The sequence below is a fragment of the Priapulus caudatus genome, unplaced genomic scaffold (genome assembly GCF_000485595.1).
Source record: "Priapulus caudatus unplaced genomic scaffold, Priapulus_caudatus-5.0.1 Scaffold516, whole genome shotgun sequence".
Lineage (NCBI taxonomy): Eukaryota > Metazoa > Priapulida > Priapulimorpha > Priapulimorphida > Priapulidae > Priapulus > Priapulus caudatus.
The window spans coordinates 191,563-206,562 of record NW_014577577.1 but is presented as its reverse complement, the minus strand read 5'-3'; the positions used below and the strand labels follow the sequence as shown (position 1 = coordinate 206,562).

The 15,000-nt window shown below is 42.0% G+C and overlaps 2 protein-coding genes across 3 annotated transcripts in view; both read right to left on the bottom strand.

The window, feature by feature from the left end:
- Nucleotides 1–15,000, bottom strand: part of LOC106811217 — a 26,853-nt gene that overhangs the window by 1,638 nt on the left and 10,215 nt on the right. Inside the window, exon 4 of one of the 2 annotated variants that reach the window (XM_014814772.1) lies at nt 6,962–7,039. The gene's annotated coding sequence lies outside the window, so the exon portion shown is untranslated. The remainder of the gene's footprint in view (nt 1–6,961; nt 7,040–15,000) is intronic. The other variant, XM_014814773.1, reaches the window with a different exon arrangement.
- Nucleotides 8,967–15,000, bottom strand: part of LOC106811218 — a 6,262-nt gene continuing 228 nt past the window's right edge. Inside the window, exon 2 of the mRNA XM_014814774.1 lies at nt 8,967–9,421. Within this exon, the coding sequence (XP_014670260.1) occupies nt 9,038–9,406 (369 nt within the window). The 5' untranslated portion in view covers nt 9,407–9,421 and the 3' untranslated portion in view covers nt 8,967–9,037. The remainder of the gene's footprint in view (nt 9,422–15,000) is intronic.

Below are 15,000 nucleotides of genomic sequence, written 5' to 3'. Positions count from 1 at the left end.
GTCGACTCGGCCGGCTCCCTAGCGGCCAGGTTTCACAACTATGTCCATATGTGGCACGAAGCCGACCGAATTCGTGCGACGCGAACTCGAGGACGAGTAACAGTCTGTGACTTCCAGGTTGACCTTCCTCGATGCTGTGTCGACTGTAGATGTCGTCGGCGTGCTCCTTCAACGTCGCGTCAGCTATCGCCTGCTTCAGAAACAGTGAGCAGACTTTCAGGTCGTACATCGCTTCGCATTGATTATGTCGCTAATCTGGGAAAGAAAGTTGCGCGCGTGATATAGTAAATCGTGCATGCTTCATGTATAAAATCATGTATAATCTTTGGAATAGATACTCCGCGCAAGTAGAGTGAAGTACTCTTAAGAAGAATACGACAGGCGTTAATGAAACTTGCTTACAGCGCTACTATATATATATATATATTATATATATATATATATATATATAATATATAGCATACGTATATATATATATAATATATAATAACCACACGGTATTGACGTCATGTGCAAAATGCACTAATTGGCAAGACGGAAACGACTACGTTTTATACGTTTTGTGGACGAGTAGGAAATGAGTACCTTCCATTCGTTTCGGTCGGAATGGTCGGAAACCCGTACATCTCTAATGGCGAATAGGGGAATGGTGATCTCCCGAGCTGTGTAACGTATAAATCGGATTAATTTCTCTCATTAAAAAATCAATACAAGTATGTGAGGTTGCCGTGTCACAGGTTTTAGCGCCCCTTAGTTACCATGCCCCTGAGTAAATGCTGTTAACGATTATTCCTCAGAGAAAGTCTATACGGATTATTATGTGCGTGCTGCCATCTACTGGCGATTTTATTGTAGAAACACGTGCAACTGCAAAGAGAAACGCGTGCAACTGCCTCTAAGCATTCATTTTAGGTCTAGGCGCAATCTGAGTTAAAACTATAACATCGCTCTCTTGTTTTTATTCGTATGTTAACTATGTTCATATTTCAAATTTCGCAACTTGTAATTTCCAAATCCCATTTACTTTGTGCACGAGTTGAATGTTTTTCGTTCGAATGATCGTTGGCAATCGTTTATGAGCTAATGATTACTTCTAAAACAATGTAAAACGTAGATGACACTGTAGCAAAAGAAAACATTTCTAACGACGGATTGTATAGGCGCGAAACTCAATAATAAAACGGCACCACGTGGAATTCTCAGATGCCCACGAAACCAAGTAATGATACGACAATGGGATTCGTTAGTAAATCCTTTAACAGGTCAGAACATCTTGACTCGCATCTCATCGTGAGAAATATACTCGACGGAAAACGTCATTCTGCACGGGTGAAATGAGAAACGCGTGTCATGTCGAACTAACCCCAGAGGCTCTAGGCTATCAACATCGCCCCCCGCGGGACCTTGGCACCTCACTTACGCGATGTTTGTCTTCGTTATCAACGTAGCTTGTAATAGATTTTTGTCGTGCGTAGGGCAAAACTATTGACCTGATTATGATCATACTGCTCCAGCTTGTTACTAGCACTCGATGACGATCCAGAAGACTAAAGGAGTCTTAATTTACTAGGCCGACCTTTCGTAGACCCGAGGAAACGTAAATACGCGTGTATGTAGTAGCTATTAGTCTTTATTTTATGGATATTTCCCACATGTAAAACTCTTGCATGAAACACTACTTTGGCTGCAATCAATTTAAAATGATTATTATATAAGTAACAGCGATGCATGAAATGATAATCCTACATATCTTATACGTGACAATGTAATAACCGAACTGGTGGCGCTAACGTTTGTCGGAGAGGGAATAGAGAATAAGAAGGAGTGTGTGTGTGTGTGTGTGTGTGTGTGTGTGTGTGTGTGTGTGTGGTGTGTGTGTTTGTGTGTGTAGTGTGTGTGTGTGTGTGTGTGTGTGTGTGTGTGTGTGTGTGTATATGTGTGTGGGGAGATGTGTGTGGGGGGGATGTGTGTGTGTGTGTGTGTGGGGGGGGGGGGGGTGTGTGTGTGTGTGTGTTGTGTGTGTGTGTGTGTGTGTGTGTGTGTGTGTATACCTCATGGCTGTGAATCCACTCTCGCCGTGGCATTAGCAGGCTCCATCGCTCGCACGGACGCTCGGTCACCAACTTAAGAATTTTAATTGCTCTAAGCAAGTCGATGACGTCACGACGCTACTGTCGACTGATCATCATGATGTGGAAGACTTACTCAGTCTATACGGGGACGCGGCCAGTGTCGCTGTGTGTAAATGTAAACGACGAAAAATATCTATACAATAAAATCAGGAGTGGATAATAGAGTGGATAGAGTGGATAATAGAGTGGATAATAGAGTGTGGATAGAGTGGATAATAGAGTGGATAATAGAGTGTAGAGTGGATAATAGAGTGGATAATAGAGTGATAATAGAGTGGATAATAGAGTGGATAGAGTGGATAATAGAGTGGATAATAAGAGTGATAATAGAGTGGATAATTGAGTGGATAATAGAGTGGATAATTGAGTGGATAATAGAGTGGATAATAGAGTGGATAATAGAGTGGATAATAGAGTGGATAATTGAGTGATAATAGAGTGGATAATAGAGTCGATAATAGAGTGGATAATAGAGTGGATAATAGAGTAGATAGAGTGGATAATAGAGTGGATAGAGTGGATAATAGAGTGGCATTAATAGAGTGGCATAATAGAGTGGATAAAGAGTGGATACATAGAGTGATAATAGAGTGGATAATAGAGTGATAATAGAGTGATAGAGTGGATAATAGAGAGTTGGATAATGGATAATAGAGTGGATATAGAGTAGATAGATTGGATAATTGAGTGGATAATAGAGTGGATAATAGAGTAGAAGAGTGGATAATAGAGTGGTAATCGAGTGGATTAATAGAGGTGGATAATAGAGTGGATAATAGAGTGGATAATAGAGTGGATAATAGAGTGGATAATAGAGTGGATAGAGTGGATAATAGAGTGGATAATAGAGTAGATAGAGTGGATAATAGAGTGGATAATAGAGTAGATAGAGTGGATAATAGAGTGGATAATAGAGTGGATAATAGAGTGGATAGAGTGGATAATAGAGTGGATAATAGAGTGGATAATAGAGTGGATAATAGAGTGAGTGATAATAGAGTAGATAGAGTGGAACATAGAGTGGAATAGAGTGGATAATGAGAGTGGATAATAGAGTGGATAATAGAGTGGATAATAGAGTGGATAATAGAGTAGATAAGTGATAATAGAGTGGATAATAAGTGGATAATAGAGTGGATAATAGAGTGGATAGAGTGGATAATAGAGTGGATAGTAGAGGGATAATACGAGTGGATAATAGAGTGTAGATAGAGTGGATAATAGAGTGGATAGAGTGGATAAATGGATAATAGAGTAGATAGAGTGGATAATTTGATGGATAATAGAGTGGATAATAGAGTAGATAATGAGTGGATAATAGAGTGGATAATAGAGTGGATAGAGTGGAATTAAGTGATAGTAGAGTGGATTGAGTGGATAGAGTGGATAAGAGAGTGGAATAGAGAGATGGCATAATAGAGATTGGATCAATAGAGTGGATCAATAGACGTAGATTTAGAGTGGAATAAAGAGTGGCATAGAGTGGGATAATAAGAGTGGATAGAGTGGATAATTAGAGTGGACAGAGTGGATAATAGATCTCTATTATTTATCCTGATAAAATGTACACGAACATATGCATCAACATATCTATACAATAGAGATATTTATTGCACATATATCTATATCTATTTTTATTTTATTTTTTTATTGTATATATTCACGATGTAAGTAATTAGAAAAAGTTTCCTGAAACCATACACGCGTAATAGCGCTCACATTCACAGCTACATATTAAAGATAATTGGTCCGGCGGTATGTATGCAAGTAATAGGCCTAATCGCTCGCTAATTGTTATAGGCAGTAATATAAGCCTAACTAGAAGGCCGCAGCTCGGAGAGCAACAGACCCCCCAAGCAGTAAATTCTCTCAATGTGAAATTGTTAATTATTAATTAATTAATATCAAGTGGAAAAATAATTAATCAATTAAATTAATTAATATAATTAATTGGATGCCGATTACGTGCGAGCGTGCAGGGTGGGGAGACTGTGGTTGCCCTTAGCCTGGTGTTTGTAAGTTAACAGGCCAGGCAGCCAGCGAAGTGAACTGAACATGCATGGTAACAACACACACACACTACACAAACGAACAACATCAATGGCACCGCCCGGTGAAAACAATAACCTACGCCACGCCCCTGGCGGGGTAATTAATATAGGCAGCTCATTATATTAATAGGCTCTGTTATATTGTATCGAGTACATAAAGGTTGCATACCATAATAACGTGCATTCATACTTTCATATCGCTGTGTGTGCTTACATTGAAGTGGTTTCTACATGGTCTAAAGTTGGGCGGGGTAGCCCTGGTGAAGCAGACCTAGGAATCCACATCCACTGATAGGTACGTGCAATTGTACATTTCTGGCATCGCCGGTTATGTAATATGAGAAATAACATTGTCATTTGCATTTTGATTCTATATTGCGTATTTTGTATAGAGACTTGTCCGTATAGGCACAACAATCAAGAAGCAACCCTATAACGATGGCAGTAATTAAAATATCCAGCACGTAATTACACGTGTTGTGTTTGTGTTTGTGCATAGCGTGCGTGCGTGCTTGTGGTGTGTGTGTGTGTGTGTGTGTGTGTGTGGTAGTGAGTGTGGTGTGTGTGTGTGTTGGTATGTGTGTGTGGTGTGTTTGTTTGTTGTGTGTGTGTGTGTGTGTGGTGTGTGCCGTGTGTGTGTGGTGTTTGTGTGTGTTGTGGACTGTGTGTGGCGTCGCGTGTGTTTGTGTGTCGTGTTTGTGTGTGTGTGCTGTGTGTGTGTTGTGTGTGTGTGTTTATGTGTGTGTGTGCTGTGTGTGGTGTGATGTGTGTGTGTGTGTGTGCGTGTGTGTGTTCTGTCGTGTTGTTGTGTGCTGTGCGTGTGTGTGTCGCTGTAGTGCTGCGGTGGGTTGTGCTTGTGCGTGTTGTAGTGTGTGTTGTGTGTGTCGCTGTGTGTGTGTGGCTGGGTGTCTGTGTGTTGTCGTGTTGTGGTGTGTTGTTGTGGTGTGTGTGTGTGTTGTGTTATATATGTGTGTGTGTGCGTGTGTGTGTGTGTTGTGTTGTGTGTTTGTGTGTGTGCGTGTGTGTTGTGTGTGTGCGTGTGTGTTGTGTGCGTGCTTGCGGCGTGTGTTTGTGCTGTGTGTTGTGTGTGTGCATGTGTGTGGTGTGTGTGTGTGTGAGCGCGCGCGCGTGTGCGTGCGTGTGTGTGTGTTGGTGTTGTGTGTGTGTGTGTGTGTGTTTTGTGTGTGTGTTGAGTGGTGTGTGTGGTGTGCTGTGTGTTGGTGTGGGTGTGTGTGTGTGTGCGTGTGTCGTGGTGTTGGTGTGTGTGTGTGTGTTGTGTGTGTGTGTGTGGCGTGCGTGTCGTTTGTGTGTCGTGTGTTTCTTGTGTGTCGTGTGTGTGTGTGTGTGGTGTGTAATGTGTTGTGCTGTCGTGTGTGTTGTGTGTGTTGGGTGTGTATGTTGTGTGCTGGTTTGTGTGTGTTGTGCGTGTGTTGTGTGTGTGTGTGTGGTGCTGTTGCTGTGTGTGGTGTGTGTGTGTGTGCGTGTGCGTGTTGTGTGTGTGTGTGTGCGTGTGATGTGGTGTTGTATGTTGTGTGTGTGTGTGTGTGTGTGTGTGTGCGTGCGTGTGTGTGTGTGTGTGTGTGTGTGGCGTGTGTGGTGTGTGTGCGTGTTCGTGAGTATGTACTAGCTGAACTAGACAACATATGTATAGTTTATGTTCACATCAGGCATGTCTAGGCAGACAATAACAGGCTACCATCATGCGCCATCACTGCATGTAGAGAAGCTTGTCCACTCTTCGTGTGTCAGAGTGCGTCCTAACAGCCCTGCCTCAACTCAAGCTATGCAATTTATTTCGTCTAGCGGACTCTTCACCACGGTAAATGCATAATATAGGCGTATGAGTTATACTATGTAACATCATATCCTAAACAATTATAGACCGTCGGCGTGTAAGTTAGCGCGCTCTAGCAGCGTAGATGTAGCTGGTTGGCATACTGCACAGAACATAAGGTCGATTTTATCGGTTTTATCAATGTTTACCGCGATTTTATTCGATTTTATTGATTTTAATTGATTTTTATGCAATATTTCAGGTGTGTATAGGAGAGCCATTGAAAAGCATGTTAACGGGCTCTTGTTAAGACGTAAGTATACATAGATATGAATGAAAATAAAAATTTGAAGAGAAACACAGATTAAATAGGTTAACACCGTAAAGACCTGTGAAGCACTGAACGAATGCAATTATGTCTCTACAGTTCTCTCGCTCTCGCTCTTCCTCTCGCGCGCTCTCTCTCTCTCTCTCTCTCTCTTTTTTTCCTCTCTCTCTCTCTCTCTCTCTCTCTTTCCCTCTCGCTCCTCTCTCTCTCTCTCCCTCTCTCTATGTTTCTCTCTCTGCTCTTGCTCTTCTCTCTCTGTCTCTCTCTCTCTCTGCTCTCTTCTCTTATCCCTCCTTGATCTCTCTTCTCTCTCTCTCTCTCTCCTCACGATCTCTCTCTCTCTCTTCTTCTCCTCATCTCTCTCTCTCTCTCTCTCTCGCTCTCGCTCTCCTCCCGTCTCTCTCTCTCTCTCTCTCTTCTCTCTCTTCTCATCTTTCTCTCTCTCCGTCTTTCTTCTCTCTCGTCTTCTCGTCTCTCTCTCTCTTTCCGCTCTTGCTACCTCTCTCTCTTCTCTCTCTCTCTCTCTCTCATCTCTCTCTCTCTCACCCTCTCTCTCTCTCTTTCCTCTCTTCGATATATAATAACACACGTATTGACGTCATGTGCAAAATGCACTAATTGGCAAGACGGAAACGACTACGTTTATACGTTTTGTGGACGAGTAGGAAATGAGTACCTTCCATTCGGTTTCGGTCGGAATGGTCGGAAACCCGTACATCTCTAATGGCGAATAGGGGAATGGTGATCTCCCGAGCTGTGTAACGTATAAAATCGGATTAATTTCTCCATTAAAAAATCAATACAAGCATGTGAGGTTGCCGTGTCACAGGTTTTAGCGCCCTTAGTTACCATGCCCCTGAGTAAATGCTGTTAACGATTATTCCTCAGAGAAAGTCTATACGGATTATTATGTGCGTGCTGCCATCTACTGGCGATTTTATTGTAGAAACACGTGCAACTGCAAAGAGAAACGCGTGCAACTGCCTCTAAGCATTCATTTTAAGTCTAGCGCAATCTGAGTTAAAACTATAACATGCGTTCTCTTGTTTTTATTCGTATGTTAACCATGTTCAATATTTCAAATTTTGCAACTTGTAATTTCCAAATCCCATTTACTTTGTGCACGAGTTGAATGTTTTTCGTTCGAATGATCGTTGGCAATCGTTTATGAGCTAATGATTACTTCTAAAACAATGTAAAACGTAGATGACACTGTTAGCAAAAAGAAAACATTTCTAACGACGGATTGTATAGGCGCGAAACTCAATAATAAAACGGCACCACGTGGAATTCTCAGATGCCCACGAAACCAAGTAATGATACGACAATGAGCTTCGTTAGTAAATCCTTAAACAGGTGAGAACATCTTGACTCGCATCTCATCGTGAGAAATATATTCGACGGAAAACGTCATTCTGCACGGGTGAAATGAGAAACGTGTGTTATGTCGAACCAACCCCAGATGCTCTAGACTATCAACATCACCCCCCGGGACCTTGGCACCTCACTTACGCGATGTTTGTCTTCGTTATCACGTAGCTTGTAATAGATTTTCGTCGTGCGTAGTGCAAAACTATTGACCTGAATATGATCGTACTGCTCCAGCTTGCTACTAGCACTCGATGACGATCCAGAAGACTAAAGGAGTCTTAATTTACTAGGTTCGACCGTTCGTAGACACGAGGAAACGTAAATACGCGTGTATGTAGCTATAGTCTTTATTTTAAGATATTTCTTCATATAAAATTTCTGCACGGACACTACTTGTGCTGCAATCAATTTAAAATGATTATTATATAGGTAACAGAGATGATGAAATGATAATCCTTAAGCTAACGAGACTTTGACGTAGTTGACATTTTACGCGGTATGTGAATGGCTCCATGTTCGTAGTTGTTCTGTCCCACGTGACTCTCCCACCCGTGGTCAATGTAATAGTAAAGGTTAACCATAATTGTACCCTCTACTATTATACGCTCCGCATGGTTTCCGGATTTTTCGGATGTAACAATGTCCAGTCGTACCGAAATAGGAACGCATGAACGCGCGAAAGGAAATGTACCTTTTTACTGAATGATGGCGCATTCATCATCGTTGAATGGCATTCAAACTTCAGAAAACTTGTATCGCCAGCGTGCAATCAAAAGTTGTCACATGAAATTCAACAGCATGCGACCGCAATTGAAATGCCCTCCGTAGATGCCGCTTCCACTGTTACCCTACAGCATACTGCAGGCTATATGTGTTTGCCTATACACGTATCAATAGGAAAACGCACAACGTAAAGATAATATACCTTCACATGTTTTTGCTGCCATCTAGCGGCCACAGTTCGGCGTAACCCATGCAGAACGGTCAATCGATATCAGCGCATGATATACACCGTCGCTCTCGTTGCTGTTACGTAAGAACTTCCAACATATTTATTTGCATGCGTAAACTCACGCTCACTCGCATAAATTGTTACAAACATTTTGTGCCAACACTTAACATATAATCATAACACGATGATAGGATAACGCGCTTATAATATAACTGTTCACGATAACATATCACTTAACATATCACGATATAATAATATACAATGTAATATAAATATAATATATAATATATACTATATATGTATATAATGTAATATATAATATAACAATTAACATATCATGTTATAATATTCAATGTAATATAAATATAATATATAATATATGTATATAATGTAATATATAATATAATATAACTGTTTCCGTGCGCGTTCTCAGACGAAGTTTACCACGGTTTTCACGGCGAGCCTTGCCTCGTAGCTCTTCTTGATTTTACCGAACACTTCAACGACAAACTCCAGATAGTTAACAAGATCCCGCATGAGCAGGTAGTCGCGAGCGACTCTCGTCGACTCGGCAGGCTCCCTAGCGGGCAGTTTCACAACTATGTCCATATGTGGCACGAAGCCGACGAATTCGTGCGACGCGAGCTCGAGGACGAGTAACAGTCTCGTGATTTCAAGGTTGACCTTCTCGATGCTGTGTCGACTGTAGATGTCGTCGGCGTGCTCCTTCAGCGTCGCGTCGGCTATCGCCTGCTTCAGAAACAGTGAGCAGACTTTCAGGTCGTACATCGTTCGCATGATTATGTCGTTAATCTGTAAAAGAAAGTTGCGCGCGGGATAGTAAATCGTGCATGTTTTACGTATAAAATCATGTATAAATCTTTGCGAATAGATCACCGCGCAAGTAGAGTGAAGTACTCTTAAGAAGAATACGACAGGCGTTAATGAAACTTGCTTACAGCCGCTATATACGATAGTAGGTCAGAAGTAGAGTGTAGGATTGTATAATGATAGACGCCGTGATTAAAACATGAAAAGAAGTTTTGTAGTGCAAAGGAGAGCATATTTTTCGGTGATATTCTATGTTATTGCATTATAAAGGCTATATCGCAAGGTTTTAGCATTTTATAGTGTTTATATATTCAGGCAGGGTATAACTAGTAACACTAAAACAGACTTCGTCATTATAATATAGTTAACTTACTAGGGTACAGAAACACTAGGTTGGGGTCAATTATTGCTCTTTGTTAGTAACTAGTACTAGTACTCAGTTATATGTATCAGCTGTATAACTAGTAAGTCCTGGGACTAGTATAACTAGGTACTAGTAGTACTTACCACTACTATAAGTATTTTTTATATTAGAAAATGAGCTGTAATTGGTGTTGGTTATAATGATAAGATAGCAAAGTACTGCGGTATGAGGTGGTAGTTGGAGAGTACAATATCGGAAGTGATCGTCTGTGAGGGGATCTCGTTGTTTAGATTATCATAACTAGGCGATATGTAGTATTGTCCCTACGTGCCTGTGGATATTAGTAACGAAGGGAGAGTACTGCATCGTGATACGCGATTGTATCGTGAGCTAGCCAAGCCCTACAATTTGGGTTTATTGGGGACTCCATGGATTCTTCTAATCCTTCGGTGCCGGTCCTAGTCGCGCTCCGAAATGCTATCGTTCGGGAATCTTCTACGAAACCACTATACGTTTCAAGCTTCCAACTGTTCACAGTTTGGCATGTCTGCACATCCACCAGCTTATGCTTTTGCAAAATGTTTAGATTCATATTCAATGAGGAGTGTAACTGAATGCAGAGATCACAATCAGTCAGACTAACAAGGTGACAACAGAAATACTTTTAATCGGTGCGTAAATTATTACGAATAAGCGAAGACAATTGTGAGCAAACAATCCTCTAGTGAAGCCCTACAACTCAAGCGCACTTCAACACCTGAAACGCTGAGCGGCTATATATTGTTAGCATGATGTCCAACGAAAAAACTCCGGCTATTTACAGAAAAGAAAGCGCGCCTAGTACCGCTACGGAAAGATTGGCAGGCATTTTGCTAGCCGTCTCTTCTTACATAACTCGGGTTATGAGATGACCTCGTGCAAGTGGGCAGAACTGCTCAATCAGACGAAAAGCCGGCCATGCGTGAGTACGAATGACTCTATTCGTATTCGAAGTAAGTCTTCCACAGGATAGTGGAGAAGTATCAGGAACCTAGGGAAATACCTGATATAGATGGGGGTTTGGGAAAGCAGGGATGTTGAGTACAATAGAAATGCGGTAATTCACCTTAAGCTCACTTATAGGGCTATAGACACACGTTGCAGCGCTTCGCGCGGAATATCCGCTGCAGATCGTCCAGTAACTTTGGCCAGTAAGCTTACCAGTAACTTGCTATTAATTAACCAGTCGTGTATGTAGGCCTAATATATACTCTGGTTGAAAACACTTAAGACCATCACTAACTGACGCGACAAACGAATATTCATAGTTGGTGCAGAACAAACTGTTAAATGACACCAAATTAAACAATGAGTATCTTTGCTAAAATGGTTACTATTTTTGTCAGCGTCCATTCCATATTCCAATATATTGTCAATTCTAAAATCATGGGGCTAGGAATTACAAATTTCAGATGCCAGTTAGACTATATAATAATACTATCAAAGGATAATTCATTGACTTGAACGATGTAGCAATAAGTAACGTCATTTTCCCCTAATGAGATTATGCCTGATGTCTATCTCAAACAATTAGATTAGTGTCAGGTGCCGTGTATCATCTATGTTATACATGGAATGGTTACTCGAAATTCATCATAGCTTGAAGGTAATCGAGCCCATTGCAAATACAAGAAAGGATTTATACATGTCATCTGAATGGTGAGTAGGCTTGTCTTATGGTGGCCCACTAGTACAATCATGTTGCCCACTCATAGGCCGTTACAGTTTGAAATTACATACGCCGCTTCGAAAATGATAGTTTTAATGGCAATGTATAGTTTATGGTAACCAATGGCTCGAGGCTAAAACAGCCTTGCGCAGCTGCGCTGATCTCTCACAAATAGGCCTACGACGATGACGTGTACCTAAGTTAACCGGCGTTATGTATCCAGAGTAGCCAGTCTCTGACAGACATATAAATTGATACATGCGGCATAGACTAACACATGCTACAATGTCGACGCAAGACAACTTTGTGCTAGATGCGGAAACAGGTAACATGCAATCGAAAGTTACAAATAGAATATCCTGACTATATTAATATTCGATATGAGCGTTAGCTATCTTGCACGATTTGGGTTCCACTTGTTACCTTCTATTTGGCTGGAATATTCCACGTCCACAGCTCAACGAAACGAGCCGGAAAATGAAGACACGAGAAAAATAAATCCAACTCTGAGATAATCGGAACAAGAATATCGTACCCGCTGAAATCCTGCCGCAAGCACATGCCCAGACCGTTCAAAGTCGGTGAAACCACGCTTACACGACACCAGGCAATATACAATGCTCCATAAACTATTTTAAGTAACAATTAACCCAAGTTACTAGTCTACAGCTACGTCTACAAAAAACATGCCCATTAAAACGAATTAGAGACGCATTCATGAAGCTTTGATACGCAATATCCACATCCAATCCAAACAAAACACTATAAATGTATATCTTACACTAACGGCGCGAACGATTTCATGGCACCCTGAGGTAAGACACTCAGACCAACCTAGTTGTTCCATCCAGTTCTCTTTCCACTTCGCTCCTCGAGAATTACACTTACTGAAGAACTCTACAGACGCTTATGAACTCCATCATAGATGGCCGATCGCTCAATCGCAGAAGCCTCCTAGCGAGTGCGGGCCAATCTCCATAGCCTGATGTAACATATACTTTGCGCTTGAGGCAATTTAGTGTAGCGTGTTGAACTGTCGAACACGCTGGGGGACTTTCAGTCAAGTTAAATAGAGTCGGTCTACGTCGCAAACGATACGACATTTAAAAACTCTCCCCTAAGGCCAACGCTATCCTACAGCCTCGTTGGCCCGCCCTTTATATCGTATCTCTAAGCTACAGGCAAGTCAACCGCGCTTACTGGCAGGAGTGATGATCCATGTACGCTTTATTGTACAAGTGTTGAACAAAAAACCATTCCGTTATTACCCACGGCAAAGAAAACCTGCGCGCCTGAGTAACGATAACACAAGATGGCAGCTTTTGCTTAGCCAGGCTCTACACTAACTGGGTAGTGCGCGATTCCCATCGTGGAATGCGCAGAACCTGCCGATGAGAGCGAAAGACGCCGGCTCATGCTCTCGACTAAAGGAGCGAGCGATACTCGTGCCGTTGGGTATAAAGGCAGGCGGATTGTTGAGTAAGATGCGTGCCACCTACGTGGCGTTTGAAGCGCTTCGCGCAGGAATATGTCCGCTGCCAGATCGTCTAGCTATGGCAATTATTTCTGCAAGACTCTTCAACCACGGTAATTTGCATATAGGCGTCATGCGTTATATATGTACATCAATTTCAAACATTATAAACCAGTCGGCGTGGTAAGTATAGCGGAATTAGCAGCGTAAGATGTAGGCTGTTGATACTGCACAGGCATACGTCGACTTTTATCGTTTTATTCATGTTACCGATTTTATCGATTTTATTGATTTTATTGATTTTTATCAATATTTAGGTGTTTATAACGAGGCCACATTGAAAAAGATGTTACACGGGCATCTTGTTAAGACGTAAGTATAATTAAGAATGAATGAAAAATAAAAATTTGAAAAGAAACAACAATTAAATGGTTAACCACCGTAAAATAACTGTGAAGATCACTGAACCGCTAATTCATAATGTCCCTCTAGCCACGTTCTCTCGCTCTCGCTCTCTCTCTCTCTCTCTCTTTCTTTCTCATCTCTCGCATCTCTCTCGTCTCTCTCTCTCTCTCTCTCTCTCGTCGCTCGTCGCTCTCAGTCCGCTCTCTCTCCTCTCTCCTTCTCTCTCTGTTCTCTCATTCTCTCTCTCCCACGCTCTTTCGTCTCGTCATCGTCCTCTTTCTCTCTTCTCTCTTTCTCTCTCTCTCTCTCTCGTCTTCCCTCCCTCTGCTCGCCTGCAGCTCTTCTCTCTTTTCTCTCTCTCTCTTCTCTCTCTCCATCTTCTCCCCCTCTCTACTCCTCTACCTCTCTTTCCCTCCTCTCATCTACTCTCTCCTTAGGTTACTTAACCATAACTAATAACATTCGGTGATTTAATAATAGTAATAGCCATAGTAATAGAATAGATCCAGTGAATTCCCTCTATCACACTAACCAGGTTACAGACATAAAGGGCAGGAGCATTTTCATCATGCGATTCGAAATCAGACACGTGTCTATACAGGCAATCACAGCCGTAGCGTTTAAATTACGTTACGGCTGCTTTCTTATGTTATTAGTTAGATCTTACGCCCCACAGATAAATATAAGGTGTATTAATACTAGGAAATGTGCAGCTGCGATATAAACGAAAATGCGCCTGTTGTAAATGAAGTATATTTTTGATAAAACCTCGAACAAACTTTAAAAGCATTGCGCACAGTATTTAAGTAAAGGCATGCACGTGTAGCCATAGTTGTTTATCCGCGAGTGGTGTGTGGTGGTGTGGTTTGATGTGTGGTTTGGTGGTGTGTGTGTGGTGTAGTCGTGTGTCGTGTGTGTGCGTTTGTGCATATTGTGCTATTGTGGCTAGTCGTCCTATTGAAATATTGTAGAATTGTTGCCCGACCTTCTTGTAGATGATTACCAATACTGCGACTGCGCATTAGACAAATAGATAATAAGAATATCATTCCATTAATAGCAGTTCATTTCGTACCTATCCAGGCTCCAAGTAGCTACCCCTCGCTCTAACTGTGTGCAATTACTCACTACACTAATTATTGGCTTCATTGCGACTCCTGATTGTGATGCACGTACAAATTTAAAGCGGGTCTTCCACACAACACACACACACAACACACACACACACACCACACACACACACACACACACACACCACACACACACACACAGCACATACCACACACACACACACACACACACACACACACACACAGCACACAGCACACACACCACAACTAGACACACACAACACACACACACACACACACACACAGCCACACACACACACACACACACCACAGCCACACACACACACACACGCACACCACACACGCACACACACACCCCACACCACACACATGTACAACACACACACACACACACACACACACACTACCAACACACACACACACACACAGCACACACGTTGGGGTTGTGAGTTGTGTGTGCGTGTGTGTGTGCTGTGTGTGTGGTGCCTGTGGTTGTTGTGTGTGTTGTGTGGTGTGTGT